At 40.9% G+C, this 20,111-nt stretch overlaps 1 protein-coding gene across 1 annotated transcript in view; it reads left to right on the top strand.

The window, feature by feature from the left end:
• The window catches only part of ASCC3 (activating signal cointegrator 1 complex subunit 3), a 742,201-nt gene that overhangs the window by 581,938 nt on the left and 140,152 nt on the right, over positions 1-20,111 (top strand). Inside the window, exons 27-30 of the mRNA XM_040428803.1 lie at positions 2,943-3,109; positions 3,194-3,339; positions 4,507-4,627; positions 10,639-10,781. Coding sequence (XP_040284737.1) covers positions 2,943-3,109; positions 3,194-3,339; positions 4,507-4,627; positions 10,639-10,781 — 577 coding nt within the window. The remainder of the gene's footprint in view (positions 1-2,942; positions 3,110-3,193; positions 3,340-4,506; positions 4,628-10,638; positions 10,782-20,111) is intronic.

Here is a 20,111-nt window from a genome sequence, read left to right as displayed (position 1 = left end):
TCAGATAAGGCCTTATTGTTTAAATCAAGTTTTTATGTTAAACATATTTTTATTTATTTTTTATTTATTTTTTGTGATTTTTTTTTTTCACGTCCCTATCTATAGTCAAAAATAATAGAAAAAATAGCCCTAATATCATGCAGTTTTCACACTGGCCACTAGGTCTAAAGACTTCCTGTACTTTGAGATCAGACACATGGGACATAGACTCGATGGACAGGAGGTCCTCATTAACTTCTTTGGGAGAGTTTTCTAGGCATGCTTTTTGACCTATGCAGGGGTCAGGAGGGAGAATATAAACTCTAATATGATGGATTTTGTCTTATCTATATAGAGGTGATACCTGTCTTTGTAATCCTGCCTGTGATGATAATGAGATGGCCTCTTAAAAGTTACCTAAACAGAACAGGTAGTCACAACATATTAGGCTTAGGGGCAGGTGTCAAAACTTCATGGTTTTATTTAGTTTAAATACAGGTAGAGACATGAAAAATGAAACAAAAAACAGCAAAAATTCTAAACCCGATATAAACAATATGACATTTTCAGATGATGCGTTCCCCTTAACACCAGGTTGGCACAAGTTTGCCACACCCACCTTCTGCTTAGTCACAGTTCTTTTCAGTTTTTGTCAGGCACTGTGCATAAAGTATATAAAACATATAATAAATGTGGTACAAGGTGTGCACCCCATTTTTTTTTTTATTTAGATTAGTAAATCCACCCCACTGTGTCCATACTGATATAATACATGCACTCACACTTGCACATATGTGGGGAAAGCTATCAAGTTTACTCATCATTACTACATAGTAAGAGCCTAAAGTATATATAGAAAGCTAAAACTGAAAGTAGCTATTTACTGACATAATAACTCAGTAATACCGTGGAAGGATTATGCTTAATAAATTTGTGTAATATAGTTATCAAACATAATTGCCAACTCTTCTACTCCTGGCAGCTGTATAAGGATGTTTTAACCACCTACAAATATACAAATAATATATAACCGAGTCTGTACAGTTGTTCCTTAAGTTTATGTGCAGTATGTTTATGCGATGGATACTTTGGCCCTCCTCAGAAGTGTACTTGTTTTATGGTACGTTCGAAACACACTGACTTAAGTCTCTCACAAGTTTAACATTTATAGCAGAGGAGCCATAAACACCTATAGATCCGTTTTGGAATTGGAAGGGGTTGTCCAGCAGGAAACCTTTTGACAAAGGGTTTCGAGTGTCTGTCAGATTTGTAGCTATGAGACTAGCTGACCTGTTCCACGTGCGCTTGGCAGCTTAAGACACCTGTGTTGGTCTCATGTTCATATGTGCCCTGGTCATTTTTTCAACAGAAATACGCCTATATTAGGAGTATTTATGGCGCAGATTGAGGCAGAGAGGTCCTGTTCACCGCAATCTGTGATTTTTCCCCGCTCAAGGCAGGTCTAAAAAAGTGGGCACGGCGGGTTACGGGCCGGTAGGCCCGTCTCATTTACAATTTTGTATGCCTGGTTTAGTCGTAGAAAATGGTCTAAATAATGGTCTAAAGAAAGCTGTCTTACATTTAGAAGCGGCGGTGGATCCGCCAAAGTTATGTAGAGGCCAGCGCCTCTTCATAACTGTGGAGGATCCAGCGCAGGGCTTCATTAAGACCGGCGTCTAAAGTGCCGGTCTTACTAAATGTGCCCTGTGTTTTAATATATGCAAATAAGTCTTTAGGCGCAAAGGAGGCATTGCCATTACTCCTAGAGGCTCAGCTATCTCTGCAACTGCCGCGCCCAGGACCAGGTGTGATGATTTTTATGACGCCCGGCCCTGTCAATCAAAGTGGAAAGGACTTGACATTTGCAGAGAAATCTGATCCTCTAGAAGTAATAACAATGCCCCTGTTGCTCCTAGAGGCTCATTTGTATATATTAAAATATAATTTTCCTTAGCAATGTGTGCATATGTGGCAAACACAGTTGCCTTCAGCTGCCAAGTGCACGAATTGAACAGGTCAGTCAGTTTCTTAGGTGTAAATCTGCTGACAGATGCCCTTTAATCACTGATCACCCATTGCTCCCATTCCCACACTTACCAGCTCTTGACACACAGTATTTGGCAAGAAATGCCTGCTCGGCCAATCACAGAGTGAGGTGGGTCACTGCTGCAGCCACTGATTGGCTGAGCAGCGTGGTATTTTGTGTGTCGAGACAACCAGAAAACCAGATTTTGTCCCTATAGGGCCCTCAGGATATTATAACAAAAATCAAAACACGGTCAACTGACCAAACACTCCTTTTAGGGTCCAATATGTATGTTAAAACTTCAAACTTTATTGTTTACTTTAAAAAAAATATTCAGAGATAACAATACTATAGGGTGATTTAAAAATATCAGGTTGTAGTATTGAGCCAAGTCAATTGCACCTGACATCTAATGAAGTGCCAGAAATGGCTACAGAGTATCCATGAGGTAAATCACCTCTCAAACATAGTGCAGAGCCAGTGACAGCGACCACAAAAAGACATTTACCAATTGACTTGGCCCAATACTGCAACCTGATATTTTTAAATCACCCTATAGTATTGTTATCTCTGAATATAAAAAAAATATAAAAAATGTAATCAAAGTTTGAAGTTTTAACATACATATAGGACCCGTAAAAGGAGTGTTTGGTCAGTTGACAGTGTTTTGATTTTTGAGAAAACCAGGCACCCAATAAGTGTTGAAAGGGGGAGGAATAGAGAATCAAAATGTTGTTGTTTTTAGCCCTTTGTCAAAAACTTTTTACTGCTGGGCAATTCCTTTAACTGAAAATAGTCATAATATGGGTTTCAATGACATCAGCATAGTTAGACTTTCTTCATCGTGACGTGAATAAGTGTTCTGGCCCCTGCCAGTCCTGGAATGTGTAAGTTATGAAATGTGATGGACTATACACCCCAATTTTCTCATTGACAGAGTTGTTGAGCTGACAGGAGATGTCACTCCTGATATGAGAGCCATAGCAGAAGCTGACCTCATTGTCACTACCCCTGAAAAGTGGGACGGTGTCAGCAGGAGTTGGCAAAACAGGAGTTACGTGCAGAAGGTTTCCATTTTAATCATTGATGAAATCCATTTGCTTGGTGAGTAGTGCTTTAAACATTGTATGGACATATTGACATATTTGATATATCAGTGTATACATTGTTATGTTTCATGATTTTTAGGGGATGAGAGAGGACCAGTACTGGAAGTCATTGTGTCTCGGACCAACTTCATTTCCTCACATACAGAGAAGACGGTGCGAGTTGTTGGTTTATCAACTGCTTTAGCAAATGCCAGAGATCTTGCAGATTGGTTGGGCATTGGTCAGGTAATTTAAGATTTTATTTTATAAGCGTTATGCATGATGCTTATTATAGTTGGGAAACAACAAAGTAACTTCATTCACAAAGACATGGATTTAAAGGGGTATTCCAGTTTTACCTTATCCACTGAATGGAACCGCCGGTTAGGCATGCGCATGGCCGCTCCATTCATTTCTATGGGAGTTCTGGAGATGGCCGCGTACAGACTTTGGGTAGGGGATAAATTTACATAACCAGAATACCCCATTAAATTATAAAATTTATTGCTGCCTGCAGCCACCACTAGCTGGGGATTAGGAGCATGCTGCTTCCATCAACAATAGAACAATACTGAATTGGCACCTTTGCTTCCCCCTTATGGTGGCTAAAGAAGCTACAATTGTATACTCTTTAAAGTGTAACTGGCATTTACTTCTGTATAATATGTAGGGACAGTGAAGGCAAGTGTGTTTTGTAATACACTTTACTAGGGAAATATGTAAATTTTTATTGGAAACCGGTATGCAACATTCACTTCAAATATATTCTAGACATGTTTAGATGTTGCAGTCGTATTCATTATGGAACCAATTTCACTTTCAATGTTATATAGATGTATTCAGTGGGGAAATCTGGCTGAACATGCGGCAAAAATTGGTATGCCTGCCTTTTGCCAGATTCATTGTTTTTAAATACTTTTTGCGCTAGACAGCCTTCAAAAGTGTAGAGGAAAGGGTATTGTATAGAAAAAGGGATTAGGCGTGAAACCTTTTGGTACAAAATATTGACCTAATGTAAGCTAACCAAGGGGTGGTGTAAGGAATATGTGTCTAACGTTTTTAGTAAGATGTACCAAACCTGTCACCCAGTGTGAGCCACAGTGATAAATTTGGCACCTGCATGGTTTATTTTGTAGTTGTCTAATTTTAAGTCAGTAATAATAATACATTTTCCCCAGTTTGTCTAATGTAGTCTCCAATTTTTTTTTTATATTGTCATATATCTGTCATAGGCTTTTATTAAATTCAAACAAAATAAGTCCTGCTTAATAACCATTTGCTCCACTCCATAACAAACCACGGCTTTCTTAAAACAGAACCTTTAGTCAATTTGGGGAAATTGTTCCCTAAATGTACTTTTACTTAGCGTAGTTTTTTTTTTTTTTTTTAACAAAGAGTATTTCTTTATCACAGATGGGTCTGTTTAACTTTCGTCCATCTGTGCGACCAGTACCGTTAGAGGTCCACATTCAGGGCTTCCCTGGACAACATTATTGCCCTCGTATGGCTAGCATGAACAAACCTTCATTTCAAGGTAAGTGTCTAAAGAATCAAACAAGACTATCAGTATTGTCATAGTGCACTCATTTACTCAAATTGTCACTCTACTTTCCCACAAGTTTGCATAAATCAATAGCACAGGCAAATGTAAGACATTTTCTACTATATCTTATCGGAATAAATTGCCTTGTTTTAGAACTAACTTTCTCTCTGAAATCTGTGCACAGGACACAACACAGGAATGATTCAGCAGCTAGCAGTAAATGTAATATCTAACCCAAGTGCTTTATTAACATCACTGCCGCTCAGTACTTATCTAATAATGTCCTATATGGTGCTAGTCAGTGAGCGTTAGGTAGCAGAATCTGCTGTCTCCATGTACCTTGTATGGCAGCAGCTAGCAGTGTTGGACCGCGGTTTCTTGAGCCCACCAGAGAAAATGATTCTCAAGGCCCAACCTCTGTATCATCATTGAAGTTTAATAGGTCTCGAATCAAAGATGTAGCCCATAGTGGAAAGAATAGAGAAGAGAACCGCAGCACTCAAGTCTTCAAAAAAAAAGTTGTGATTTATTCACCAAATAGTGCGACGTTTCGACCTTTCATGGTCTTTTTCAAGCAATGAGTGAGGTGTGCATGTACAGATATACCATCCTTAAAAAAAAAAATCACATGACCTTCTGCATAATTAATATGTAAATAACATATGGTTCTCTGCATAGTTACATATACTTAATAAATAAATAGATAAATGTGCAGCCATAAATACACCAGTGTTATCACAGGGTAGGCATCCATGAGGGCATATCGATATATGTTGTAAGAAGATCACTGTGGGTTTCCATTGCGCTCGCGTGGAGGAGCGCGGTAAGCCTGATGTTCCTTAGCTGCTAGTGTGCCTGCATCCCAGAAGTCTAAGAGAAGCAGGGCATCCCGTTTGGCATCGGGGTCCAGTGCGCACACGCACGACGCATGCTCATAGACTTCATGTTTAGCTACATCATGGGATCACTAGTCCATCTCTAAATCTGGGTGGCGATTTTCATAAATATAGCAGGGTCTATGGAACACTATTATCCATAGGATAATATTATATACGTTATTTTTGACACTCATGTCTATAATAATATCCTATGGATAGTCTTCTTATAGTTATAAGTTTAATATAAGATACAGTTTTCCATAGACCCCACTATATTTATGAAAATCACCACCCAGATTTAGAGATAGACTAGTGATGCCTTGATGTAGATAAACATGAAGCCTATCAGCAGGTGCATGTACACTGGATCCTGATGCCAAACGGGACTCCCTGCTTCAGCTCTGCCTCTAGTGCCACCAAATGTAAAGCTATCCTATAACTCAATGTTCGACCCTTTAAATAGCCCTTGAAACATGACTTTGATAATAAATAAGCCAGCACCTTATCTGCAGACAGCTGTTTCGGGGTGATTGTCCCTGATCAGTGCAGAGCAGAGAGTACTGACTTAACTGGGGGTTTTATAACATGAATTGGAGAATTTGAGAATGAATACGCTTATGCAGGCTAAGTGAATCAATATATTTACTAAGTGTGACAAAATATCAGGTAAAATAGACAAATCACATACAGAATAAATAATAATCACATGCCCTGCCGGATACAATATTAGGGGGGGGGGCTCTCCAGCCACCACACCATAGCACATGGCTGACTCCCCATGGTGATACAAGAAAGAAAGTGGTGTTTCAATCACATCCTACGTGGATGATTTTCTTCAATGGAGTGCCAAATAACTGTCTGTGTGCAGCAGGGTTCCTTGTGCCTATGAATAAACATGTAATAGGTTTTAGGTTTCTAAATCATATTACAGCAAATCTAAATATAGTAAGGCCTTTCATTATTATAGCATTTTTTTACAGGTTACATGAGAGAGAAAAAAATAACAGAAAAAAAAATTGAAAGCATTTCTCCTGGGAATTGAACCTTTACATACAAGGCAGTGTACTTATCACTAAGCTTTAGCCTTTCTACATAGAGAAGGATGTTTTTTCTATGCTTAGAAGCTAACACATATTACTGATGTCTTTATAATCATATATTGTGCTTGAGAGTAAAGCAGTGATATGTATGTATATTACCTTTCTGAGCAGATCTCAATGTGGTAATGCAATAGTACAAAAAGTACACGATAAGTACATGCTAGGACACGGCTCTGCCCTCAGCAGGCCTATATCTAGCCCTGACAATCAAGTGGAGGGAGTATGCAGAGCACAGGCGGTGTTACAGAATAGTGCTCAAAGGATTCATCCCTGCCCGCGGGTGCTCAAACTCTCTCATTTGCATGATCAATGCTTCCGGGCTGTATGCCTGGTTTAATAAGATTGATCATGCTGAAAGAGCCTCTTTAAAGGATTATCTGCCTAGCATCCCTAAAATGTAAAAAATAAATAATAATAAAAGAATATATACTTACCACTTGGTCCCCCACAGTTTCCAGCTCTGCCACTTCGGTAGGATGCAGTGGTGACATAGCTCTGTACAAGTACATCACTGTTCACACCCTGTAAACAGAAACCAGAGGTGACTACCAAAGCAAGAGCGTTAGAAATTATGGAAAAGTCAACTCTAAATCTATTTACAACATACAAGTAATTGTAGCGTCAGGCAAGGTTGTGAAGGACCTTAGCAAACATACCTTTATTGATGTTCACTGTGGTCTAATTACACATGAACCAAAGTTTTGAACAACGTGCAAATGAGGCCACAAGTGGCCAGTGGGTTGTCCCCATCTCAGCAAGTGTCCAGACTCTTGGCCATAATCCCTATCTCATTCCTCTTCGACTGTCTTGACCGATGGTTCCTTTGCTGTCCATTGTTACCGACTCCAGCGTTGAAACCCAGTGTATGTGCTGTGCAGTAGTGGGGCGGCAAATGCGCAGCCCTCTCCAGGCTGCCGGCAGGAATTATGGCCAAGAACTTGCCACAGTGGGCACTGTCTGCTGGTCACGTGCCACCTCATTTGCATATTGATTTGTCAGGCTCCCTTTAATGTGACAGTTCACAAGGAGAAGTAAGACGCCACAAATTTAGCTCTGCTACGTATGTAGACCCCGAAGGCCTGTAGTAAAGCAGTTGTATGAATTCTGCATTAAACGACATTATTAAGATTAGATGGCTATTAGCATTTATTTATGGACCAGCAACATATTCTGCCGCACTGCACAAAGGACATTAATAAAATTGTGGCGGGAAGGTGACACGCGTTAAATGCTTTAACCACAGATGAATTGGTTCTTGTGTGGGTATTTGGGTGGTATTTATGATATCTCACTCTTAGAAATAAAATTTACATCAAGGCCTGTAGTGGCCTGTGAAATGACTGTTTAGCTTTTCTAATTAGCCTTGTGACAGAGCCGAAGTATTGATGGCAATTTTCGACTGGTCCTGACTATTTCTGTTATTTATAGGCTGCAGAAACGCTATGTAAAAACCACTAATGAACAATAAATCAGACTCTTGCTGTTTAATCGCACCTGTTGTAGGGGGAGAAATAAGCCATTACATCTTGTGTCTCCAGATTCTTCCAGGCTGTATGTGTATATAATGATGATGTATTCCTGCCATCTCCACAGACTCATTTGTAGCATAAACCGGCAATCTCCTATAATTCAGGAGCCGTAATCTTTGTATTAGACACCTCCTGATCAGTTACCCTGGAACAGCCTTTTCAGATGGCTAGTCTATTTCATTATTGACTTTCCCTTGGGTGCACCATAAGTATTTATTCTTTAAATGGTGGAATCTTTTACCCCATGTTACACATGGTATCTAGAGACAGACATCTGCATTAGCTGTAAAAATGTCAAATCCATTTGTGTGTCTAGTAAAGTAAGCATTATAACAATTTTCCTGAGAGGCACCTTCATAGAGAAAGAGAAATGATGTACCGAGCTGCCCTTTTCAATAGCAAATGTCCTGCAAATTTCAGAACTTGAAAGGATGTAAACTGCAAACCAAATATACAAACCACTAAGGCTATGCCGCTCTGGTCCGGAAAAAACTTGCACCTTTTTTGCAGACGTGACCCAAACAAAAATCCATAGGAGATCTACATTATTATGACCAAATGACAACATAAACAACAAGCAATAGTTACTGGTAGTTTTCTTTGTGGTCCCTTTTTCCCCCGATTTACGTTAATAAGTTAAAACAAAATGCCATTTTCACCAGAAATATGCAATGGATAGAGCACAAATCTGCAGGTTTTTTCTAGAGTGGATACATGGGCTCAAAAATCAGCAGGACGTTGTGCTTATCATGGAAGACTTAGGGCTCATTCAGACGGCCGTATGCTGTCCGCAAAAATGCAGATCCATTTTTTTTGCGGATTAGATGCTGTCCCATTCATTTCTTTGCGGCCCTTTTCTTCCATTGCACGGCTCAGCAAAAAAATGAAACATGTCCTATACTTGTCAGTGAAAATCAGGACATGGCCCTATTGAAGTCTATGGATCAGCAAAAAAACTGAATGCAATCCATTTTTTTTACGGACATGCTGAACTGCAAAAAAACGGGTCTGCATTTTTGCGGACAGCATACAGCCGTCTGAATGAGCCATTAGGCTGCTGTTCTACAGAAAATGCCTCACCTTGTGTGACAAACAATTTGGTCGTCCAGATTTATTATGGACTGGTGCCATTTTTGGTGCAAAATATTGTACCAAATACATCCTGCAGCATCTTAATAAATTTGTCACTGTTGCAATGAAAATTCTCTTAAAATTTTCTGACAAATGACTTTCATGATTTGTTATTCAGACAGGCCGGCCGGGGTCTTGCAGTGAGAACCACAACCATTTGGTGGATGCCATTATCTTTTTGCAGTGTAGAAGTATCTGCATGTGTGTCCACTCCATGTTGAATTGGCTTTACCGAAGCCTGAATGGAGTCAGAATAAAGCCTTATACATCAGTGTTTTGATCAGTGATTTCCATCGCACCTGGTTTGGGCTAAAAATCACTAATGTAAAACACTGACTGAACACTGGCTGTGTGAATGAGGCCTACAAGGTATGAAAAACAACAAGGCCGTATTCACTTGTCTGTGTCAGTGATGACATCCTTGATATGGTGGTCAGTGTTTCTTTCCTGAAGATGTCTGGGAAGAGTCCATGTGCCTATTTTTACACTCTATGTGCCATCAGTATTCCAAATGCACTGCTAGGCTGAAAAAAGGATTTCCAGAACATCTACTAATGGTCAGTGATGCTATCAGTGTTCTGTCAGTGGTTTTCATGGACTTCAATGGCCATGTTTTGTCTCCGTCATGGACCAAAGTCATGCTTGTCTCTGTTGGTTTTCCACTGACCCACGGTCTATGGGATGTGCAAGTAAACACATGGACCTGTGTGCAGTCCATGGAGAGCAGACCGCTAACGTCTGTGTTTGACGTGTCCATAAGCCCAAGGAGAGTGCAGTATGGTTCTGTAATGCCAATTTACTTCACTGAGCCATATTCAGCTACTCTCCATTTGGAAAGAGTACACCCACGTTTTTGAAATTGGTGTTGGCACTAGCACATGCTGTTTTACAACATGAGGAATATTAGAAAATTGCATTATATTAAATTACCTAATATATATGTGTAGAACCAAATGTGAATCAACTCTTCACACTTAGTTTCTCATTGGGGATATTTATGTGCTATAGAGGCTTTTAAGGAATAACTGAGCGTCCCTCTCTAAACCTGTCCATCGAAACTCGTCATTGATGGCACCCTATATGTGGAAATAAAAGTCGTACTTTGTCATCCGCACATCGTCCCGTGAAAACACATTGTTAGGAATGAACAATCCTGTGAACGATGGTTCCTATCAAAGCCGCACAATAATACGAGCACAGATCGACGTGCTATACATCGTCCATTGATGCACATTATCTACTATGTAAATGGGCCTTAGTCTTGAACAATCAGTGCTCTGGTTTGCTACAGGGGTACAGTCTTGGCAATAACGAAGCATGTAAATGGTCAGATAAAGCATTACACTGTGTTACTATTGTTACAGCTATAAGAAGTCACTCCCCGGCAAAGCCTGTACTCATCTTTGTGTCGTCCAGACGGCAAACCCGCCTCACCGCTATAGATTTGATTGCATTCCTCGCGACTGAAAATGACCCCAAACAGTGGCTGAATATGGATGAACGGGAGGTATGTACTTATGTTTTTCTGTTCAGACTTTCAGTTGTATTGAGTGTTTCCACAAGAAGTCTTTTCATTCTTCTTACTCCTTATGTATTCATGGCCACGTTGTCGTGAATTGTGGAACCTTGTGTGATGTTACGGATGCTGTATACGCAGCAATATACTTACACCACACATGGTCTAAGGACCTGCATGGCTTACTTTGTCGAATCCGTTTTCAGGAAGTCTCTGCGTAAAGCAACTGACCATCTTTCTGCATGAATCCCCTGTGGTTGCTCGTCCTACGCTAAATAGAGAACACTTTCTTTCAGCTCAGCCATTTTATTAAAATAAACATGAAACTGTTACAAATTCTTATATTTTAAAACAGCAACACACAACATATTAATCATCGTTAGCGGGATGGTGGCAGCATATTTCAGTATTGGCGCTCGTAGGCTTGGTACTGGCCCCTACTGTAAGTAGTTTTTACTGCTTACAGCTGTGCATGTACAGTCATTAGCATCAGTGCTTTGTGGTTATCTGCTCATAAATGATGGATTTTGTATTCCATGGAGTATTTTATTAACTTGACTGAATAGCTGTTTTCTTTTCTCTTGAATATTATGAGATTTGGCTTCTGGAGGGATGTGAACACTGTGCAATTGGAAGAACAAAAAGTTACAGTATATACATTTAAATACAGAAAGTATTTCAAACGGTCATACAATTATATACAAATGCAGTCAGTATCCATGTATAAATGCATGACAAATGTCAGGATCATGTTGATCCATTCAGACTTTGAAGGGAACCTACATGCAGTCCTCTTTGTGGGTAGCATATTGTAGAGCAGGAGGAGCTGAGCAGATTGATTTGTCAGTAAACATTCAATAGACCTAGTAATATATTCGTTTGCATCCCTTCTCTTTCTACACTTAGGAGTCCAGTAGGCGGTCCTACTCAGTGTTTGACTGTTTTATCTGTGTGTATAGTCATACCGGGAAGGCTGCCAACCATGGATTAGGACCACTCGCTTATACCTGTGTGCACAGTCATACCGAGAAGGCTGCCAACCATGGATTAGGACCACTCGCTTATACCTGTGTGCACAGTCATACCGAGAAGGCTGCCAACCATGGATTAGGACCACTCACTGGACTCCTGCGCGTTCAAGCAGCAGAAATATAAATGACTCTTTCCCCATAAATGATCCATCTTCTCAGTTTCTCCCGCCCTGAATAGGACACCATATTGAATTTCACAGGTTTTCATTTAAAGACATTGTCAAAGATTTTGAATATCAGATCAGTGGGGGTCTTGCTCCCAGCACCACTGCCAATCAGTTGTTTGAAAAGACCGTGGTGTTCCCGTACAGTGTACATTGCTGTGCCTGGTAAGCTGCGAGAAGGCTGCAGCCTCCGTAAACAGCTGATCGTTGGGGGCGTCAGGACCTCTGCCGAATCTCAGAAAACTCCTTTGAACTTTTTTAGTGTATGGGTGAAGGAAACCACTAGCTGCCCACTGTGACCTATATCTTTGGAGTCTACAGGCAGCTGGAAATGGACCGAATTCTTCCAGTCTCATATGGTCATCATAGAGGTGGATTACCCAATATTCCCCTTTATCAGCTGGAAGTGAGCCTTGTTTTGTGATAGTGACTCCTACAATGGAGTACCCGATCTGTCCATGTACTGCATGCTTCCTTTGTATTGGCCACTGCAGGGCAAGCTTCCACTGATGATAACCCGATTATCAAGGGTAAGAAACTGGACCTGCAGTGATCAGCTTCGTTTTAAAAAGGGTCTGACTTGGCGAAACAACCCAATTAAAATGTAATTTGTTTGAATGCCAGTCAAAAAACTCCCACATTCAAAAATTAAATGACATCTGAGTGTTCCTGGAAAGGTCTAAATTGATAGAAATAAATGAATACACCTTCATGTTTTGTAAGTCTTCCATAATTGTTTTTATGCAGTGCTGTTAACCATAAAAGTCACTGGTTGCCAATAATGTCACATATACAAGTGCTGATCTATCAGAGCAGCTTGCCTAATGTATTAATTCTGTTTTATTGCCAGTGTTTGCGTTCAGCAGTTAGCGGGGAACGCCAACATGCCTGGGCTCTCCTGAGAGCTGGGATTTTATGACAGAAAAGTGCCTCATAAAAAGTGAACACTTAATTATGAGAGAGAAGTTTTTACTTCATTTAACATCTGTAGCAGATGTGATGTTAGTAAATCTCCATGTTAAAGACTTGTGTTTTTTGGCACATCTCTCTTTCGCTGGGCACTGCAGACAATCAAGGGGCATTACTCAGTAGCATATGGTAAAAATCGGATGTGCCCTGAAATTAGAATGCTAATAATTAGTGTTCTGCAAAAATAAAGAGAAAAACCAACAGCGGCAACTGCAGATCTGCCCAAAAAAAGGCTGTGCACTTAGCATCTTGAAGCAATATATCACACTCCAAGGGACAGAACTGGGCTGCACAATCTGTTAGCTTATTCTTGTCCAATCTGGTCTTGTCTTTTCATTTTGAGCCAGCATTGTCATCATTGTGCTGAATTATACCCTGCCTCAAATGGCTTTCAGACATGGGGTAATGTATCTACTCAGATGGAATCCCATCCTTTACAAAGGCTTTTTTTCTGCACCAATAAATTTTAACGCGTTGGGAAGCAGGTATCAGAACCATTTGCAAATGGTTTAACATTTTACCCATGCTGCAAGGAGGGGCTTTGAAAAAGATTAGACCTGTCATGAAGGAAACACTGGTTGTAAGTGTAAAAAAAATCCTTATTGTCCCCCAGAATGGGAAGATATGTTTTTAACAGCAAAAATTGTAATTTCTCTCCTCTGTGCTTGATATATGTGTGTGTATATATATATATATATATATATATATATACACACACACCATATTTTTCACCCTATAACGCACCCTATACGCACCTAGGTTTTAGAGGAGGACAATAAGAAAAATATATATTTTTCATTAGACCCCTGGTCAGACCGTTAATCAGACCTCAGCTGACAGACCTAATAAGACCCTCAATGTTTATAAGACCTCAAATCAGACCCCCAATCAGGCTTCAGCTCAGACTCCAATGTGAATGACCCCCAATCAGACCTCAGATAAGAGCCCCATGCCTCTCATCAGCCCCCATATGCCTCATATCAGCCCCCATGTCTCTCATCAGGCCCCCATATGCCTCATATCAGCCCACATGCCTCTTATCAGCCCCCATATGCCTCTCGCCAGCACCCATTGCCTCTCATCAGCCCCCAGCAGCGTTATATCATCCCCGATTGCCTCTCACCAGCCCCCAGCAGCATTATATCAGCCCCCATTGCCTATCACCAGCCCCCAGCAGCGTTATATCAGCCCCCATTGCCTCTTACAAGTCTCCAGCAGAGTTATATCAGCCTCATTGCCCCTCACCAGCCCCCGGCCATGTTATGTCAGCCACCAGAAGCGTTATATCACCCCCATCAGTATCATATGGAATAAAATGAAAAAGCACTTTTATTTCCTCCTCCAGTGCGATCCTCTTCATCCTCAGATTTCAGCACCCCCATTTATCTGTTTGAAGAGACTGCAACGCTATGGATAGCACTGTGGCCTCTTCCTAGGCCAAAAACATCACGTACATTGGTCAAATGGCGTATGACCCAAAAAAAAATTTTAAGAACTTTTTCCACTCGTACAATTCAATTGGAAAACAAACTGAAATCTTTTAGGATGAAAAAAATAAAGAACTAAAATGATGTGGTTCCATAAATATGCACACCCTTAAACTAATACTTTGTTGAAGTGCCCTTTGAATTTATAAAAGCATTCAGTTTTTTTGAGTAGGAGTCTATCAGCATGGCAATCTTTGTCCACTCTTCCTTGCAAAAACGCTCCACATCTGTCAGATTGCGAGGGCATCTCCTGTGTATGGCCCTCTTCAGGTCAACCCCAGATTTTCAATTGGATTCAGGTCTGGGCTCTGGCTGGGCCATTCCAAAACTTTGATATGTAGGTATGCTTTGGGTCGTTGAAATTACTCTTCATATTCAACTTTTTAGCAGAGACCTGAAAGTTTTGTGCCAAAATTGACTTATATTTGGAACTGTTCTTAATTCCCTCCATTAACTAAAGCCCCATTTCAAGCTTCAGAAAAACAATCCCAAAGCATAATACTGCCTCCACTATGCTCCCTTTGTGGATATGTGTTCTTTGGTGACGTGCAGTGTTGGCTGGAATCATGGCCAAAGAGTTCAACCTTGGTCTCATTAGACAATAACATGTTTTACCATATATGTTTGGCAGGCTTGTTTTACTTTGTAAGAAAAGTCTTGCCACCCTACCCCATAGCCCAGACATATGAAGAATACCGGAGATTGATGTCACATGCAGTACACAATCAGTACTTGCCAGAAATTCCTGCAACTCCTTTAATGTGCTGTAGACTTCTATGCAGCCTCCTCGACCAATTTTCTTCTTTTTGCATTTTCATCAGGTTTTTTTCAACAAGTTGATTCCCTTGATGTGTTGTAAGCGGTTTACAGACCATGGCTTTTGCTGTAAGATGCACCTCAGCTGAACTTTATATGGGGTTAATCAGAATCACTTTAAATAATGGCAGCTGTGTACTGACTACTATTTAACATGAGTTTAAGTGTGATTGGCTAATTCTCAACCTAATCACATCTCCAATTATACGAGGATTGTCACACTTATCCACCCACATTATTTTAGTTTTGTTATTTTTATTTTCCCCTCTGAATCAGTTTGTTTTTCAATGGAATTGAACATGTTTTGGGTTACATTGAAGGTGAAAATAAATCTGAAATAATTTGTCTTGGTCTGATTTTTTTACATTACAAAAACCTTGCATTTTAACAGGGGTATGTAGACTTTTTATATCCATTGTATATAAAAAGAAAAATCTGGAGCATAAGCTTAATGTCACACTTCACTATCAGGGACTCCACATACACTACTCATAAAAAGTTAAGGATATTTGGCTTACAGGTGAAATTTATGGAAAATGTAAAAAGTTCGCGCTCCAGTGATATTATATCATGAAAGTAAGGCATTTAAGTAAAAGCATGCAGTGATTTCCTCTTCTCAAACAATTTATTGAAACAAAAGCCAGCAAAAGTGGTGGATATACCCCGACAAAAAATGTCAATGTCTCAATAACTTGTCATGTGGCCTTGGGAATCAATTACAGCTTGACAATGATGCCTCATGCTGTTCAGAAGTCGACTTATTGTCTGCTGAGGCACGGCATCCCACTCTTCTTGAAGGGTGGCCCTCAGGTCTTTGAGGTTCTAGGGTACAGATTTACGAGCCTCTACACGGCGACTCAGCTGATCCCATAGGTTTTCAATGGGATTCAGGTCTGGAGAAAGTGCAGGCCACTCCATTTGAGGTACCCCAGTTTCCAGCAGCTGTTCCATAATGATGCGACCTCGATGAGCTGGTGCAATGTCTTCCATGAAGATGAAATTAGGCCTGTGTTTTTCATGCAGAGGCACAATGATTGGATTAATGATGTTATTCAAGTAGTATGGGCTTGTCTCTGTACCATACACAAAGTGTAGGGCAGTTCTGTATTGACTACACACACCTGCCCACACTGTAACACCATCACCAAAGGCTCGTCTGGTGACAACAGTTGCTGATGCATAGCACTCTCTCTCTTTGACTTCTCTAAAATTGTTGACGGCCATCATTTCTGCTTAACGTGAATCAACTTTCATCTGTGAAAAGCACTAAGGCCCACCGTTCAGAGTAGATAGTCCCTGGCTCATGCAAGACGAAGGCGCCGGTGGTCAGGTACCCTTGCAGGTTGTCTAGCACGCAGACCATGCTGATGTAAACGGTTTTGGCATGACACTTGGGTGCCTCTCACTTCCCTTAAATGTGCCTGGAGTTGTGTGGCATTCGTCATCCGTTTCCCCCATGGCATTGTTCACATTGAAGTGGACGTCAATGGAATGTGGCCAAAGGACATCCACTTCTATGCCTTTCTGTGACTTTCAGTCTCTCTTTATCTCTCTTGCAACCTGCTGATGACACATTGTGACACTCTAAGCTCAGTGGCCACTTCCGTCGGAGAACATCCTGCTTGAAGCCTTGTAATGGCAAGGTACTGTTGATCAATTGTTAGGTGTCATCTTGGTCTCATGATGTCAAAAGTGTGAACAGCCTGAGGAGGACTATTAAGTTCACCTGTAAAGGTTAGAGTGCATTTTAGGTTCATCCTGAAATTTCACCCACAAGTCAAATATCCTTAACTTTAGTGTATATATCTCTCTCTGAAGAAGTCCTCCACCACAGCACAAGCTGTCCATTCTCCACCTAATAAAATCATAAAAAATTGGTCATTGTTACATATTACTAACAAAAAAAATATTATGGAAATTCCATATATACAGGTAAAGCTTCCAGTATGATTTCCACAGCAGCCAATAATTTTACCAATTGCTCACATTAAATTCAATATTTAATCATCGAGGTTGAAGTGACAGTAAGTTGTAAATCCATTTTAATTCCTTTCTGCACAACAACCTCTCACAATAACAGAATATCTTTTTTCTTTAAAGTGTTTTACTACTTGTTATAACACCATCACTTTACAAATTGTACTCCTATGTTTTTTAATTCTTTCCCTGATCTCCATCTTGGTTTCACCCACATAAACAAAGCTGCATGAACATAGCAGCATATATACCACAAAACTAAAGCGATCCTTAATCATATTACCATAATTGCAACATCTTAAACAGGGAAAATTACACATCCTTGGGGGAGCCAAATATGTCTGTGTCTTTCTTTTTGGTTACAAAGTTACATCTATCCTGTAAGACATGACAGTGGGTGTTTGAAAGTCAGGGACATTTGGAATCCTTTCTGTAGGATTTTCCAATGGGTCATCAATATTTTACACCCGGAAAACCCCTTTAAGACAGTTGATTTCTGTCATGATCTGTAGCTTGGTTTGATTTTCCAATGATGGGTTGCATGAAGAACTCTTTTAAGGGATTCTGTCACCTGGATTTTAGTGACAGAGCTTTTAACATCATCACATCAGTCTGCTCATTTTGTATTAAAATATACTAGTATTACTACCCTAAGTGTTGTCCTTTGTCTAGAAAATCGCTTTTATTAATATGATAATTACCTGAGTAAGGGGCTGTCCCTCCGGCCGTTGGTGCCCAGCCGCGCCCCTTCTCCTGGAGCCCAGCACCGCTCCTTCTCCTGGAGCCCAGCACTGCCCCACTGCTAATTTATTCACTCCTCATTGCCGGCTGGCGCATGTGCAGTGCGTCCTGTGAGGCCGATTCCAGGCTCTGACATGTGTATCCACGGCGCATGCACGAGCCTGATCAGGCTTAGGCTACTTTCACACTAGCGTTCGGGGCTCCGCTTGTGAGTTCCGTTTGAAGGCTCTCACAAGCGGCCCCGAACCGTCTGGCCCTAATGCATTCTGAGTGGATGCGGATCCGCTCAGAATGCATCAGTTTGGCACCGTTTGTCCTCCGCTCCGCTCAGCAGGCGGACCCCTGAACGCAGCTTGCAGCGTTCGGGTGTCCGCCTGGCCATGCGGAACTAAACGGATCCGTCCAGACTTACAATGTAAGTCAATGGGGACGGATCCGTTTGAAGTTGACACAATATGGCTCAATTTTCAAACGGATCCGTCCCCCATTGACTTTCAATGTAAAGTCAAAACGGATCCGTTTGCATTATCATGAACAAAAAAAAAAAAATATTTTTTTTTTTTGTTCATGGTAATGCAAACGGATCCGTTCTGAACGGATCTAAGCGTTTGCATTATAGGTGCGGATCCGTCTGTGCAGATACCAGACGGATCCGCACCTAACGCAGGTGTGAAAGTAGCCTTAGTGTGAGTTCAGTACACTGCAGTACACTATATAGTGTACTGCAGTGTATTGTGAGCCATCAGACCCACTGGATCTTCAAAAACCAAGTGGGTCTGGGTCCAAAAAATGTAAAAAAAAAAAATACCTTCCTATATCCAAACATAATTGGTTAAAAATTTAAAAAAATGAAAAACACTAAACCTGTTTGCCTCCGTAAGGACCTGAACTATAAAAGGATCATGTTACTTTTACCGCATGGTGACCACCATAAAAAAAAAAGGAAAATCTATGATGGAATTGCAATTTTGCCCACCGCACTTCCCAAAAAAGTCATATGTATCCAAAATTAGCACCAACCGTGACCTCATCTTACAAAAAATAAGGCCCTACATAAGCCAATCGTCCCAAAAAAAAAAATATATGGCTTTGACAAATTGGAGACCCAAAAACATGACTTTTTTTTTTTCAAACATGCTTTTATTGAATAAAATAAAGTTAAAAAAGCACATATTAGGTAATGTCATGTCACGGCATGTGATCCAACACCATAAAAAAAAAAATGTGCCAAAAAAATCAATTTTTTATCACCTTACATCACAAAAAGTGTAATACCAAGCGATCAAAAAGTCATATGTGCCCCATAATGGTACCACTCAAACCATCATCTCATCCCACAAAAAATGAGACGCTACCTAAGACAATCGCCTTTCAGAAGATGGCTTTCAGAAAATGGAAACACAAGAACCTGATTTAAAAAAAATATATATTTTATTGTGTAAATCCAAAAAAAAAAAAAATAAATAGACTTAAAGGGAGTCTGTCACCAGATTTTGACCTTATAGACCGCTTACATAGCGCTCTAGCATAGCAGTCTATGATTCTAATGGTATCTTTGATGTTTTCTTGTGAAGTTCCCCCAAGGCAAAAACTGACTTTTATTCATATGTAAATTAGGGCTCGCAAGTGCCCAGGGGCGGCTTTCACCTCGTTGGTGCCCAGGCTGTTTTGACTCTTTCGTCATATACCCGCCCCAGCCTCTTCCTCTGCCCGCCCCGCTCTTCCTTTGCGTCCTCCTTCTCTGCAGCGAGATCCCGCTCCTGCACTATTTATTGCTTGGCCGTGGCATGCACACTGCGATGCCCATTGTGGACACAGCACCACAGTAGCTACTGCGCATGCGCCGGCCAACGGCGAGAAACAACGGCGAGGAGGCGGACCAGAGTCACCCACAATGGGCATCGCAGTGCGCATATGCCGGCCATACCCCGATAGCGCAGGCGCCGGATCTAGCTGCAGAGAAGGAGGACGCAAAGGAAGAGTGGGGCGGGCAGAGGAAGAGGCTGGGGCGGGGATATGACAAAAAGAGGCAGAACAGCCTGGGCACCAACGAGGTGAACGCTGCCCCTGGTCACTTGCGAGCCCTAATTTACATATGAATAAAAGTCCGTTTTTGCCTTGGGGGAACTTCACAAG

This window comes from Bufo bufo, chromosome 4 (genome assembly GCF_905171765.1).
Source record: "Bufo bufo chromosome 4, aBufBuf1.1, whole genome shotgun sequence".
Taxonomy (NCBI): Eukaryota; Metazoa; Chordata; class Amphibia; order Anura; family Bufonidae; genus Bufo; species Bufo bufo.
This window is presented reverse-complemented; position numbering and strand designations above follow the sequence as displayed.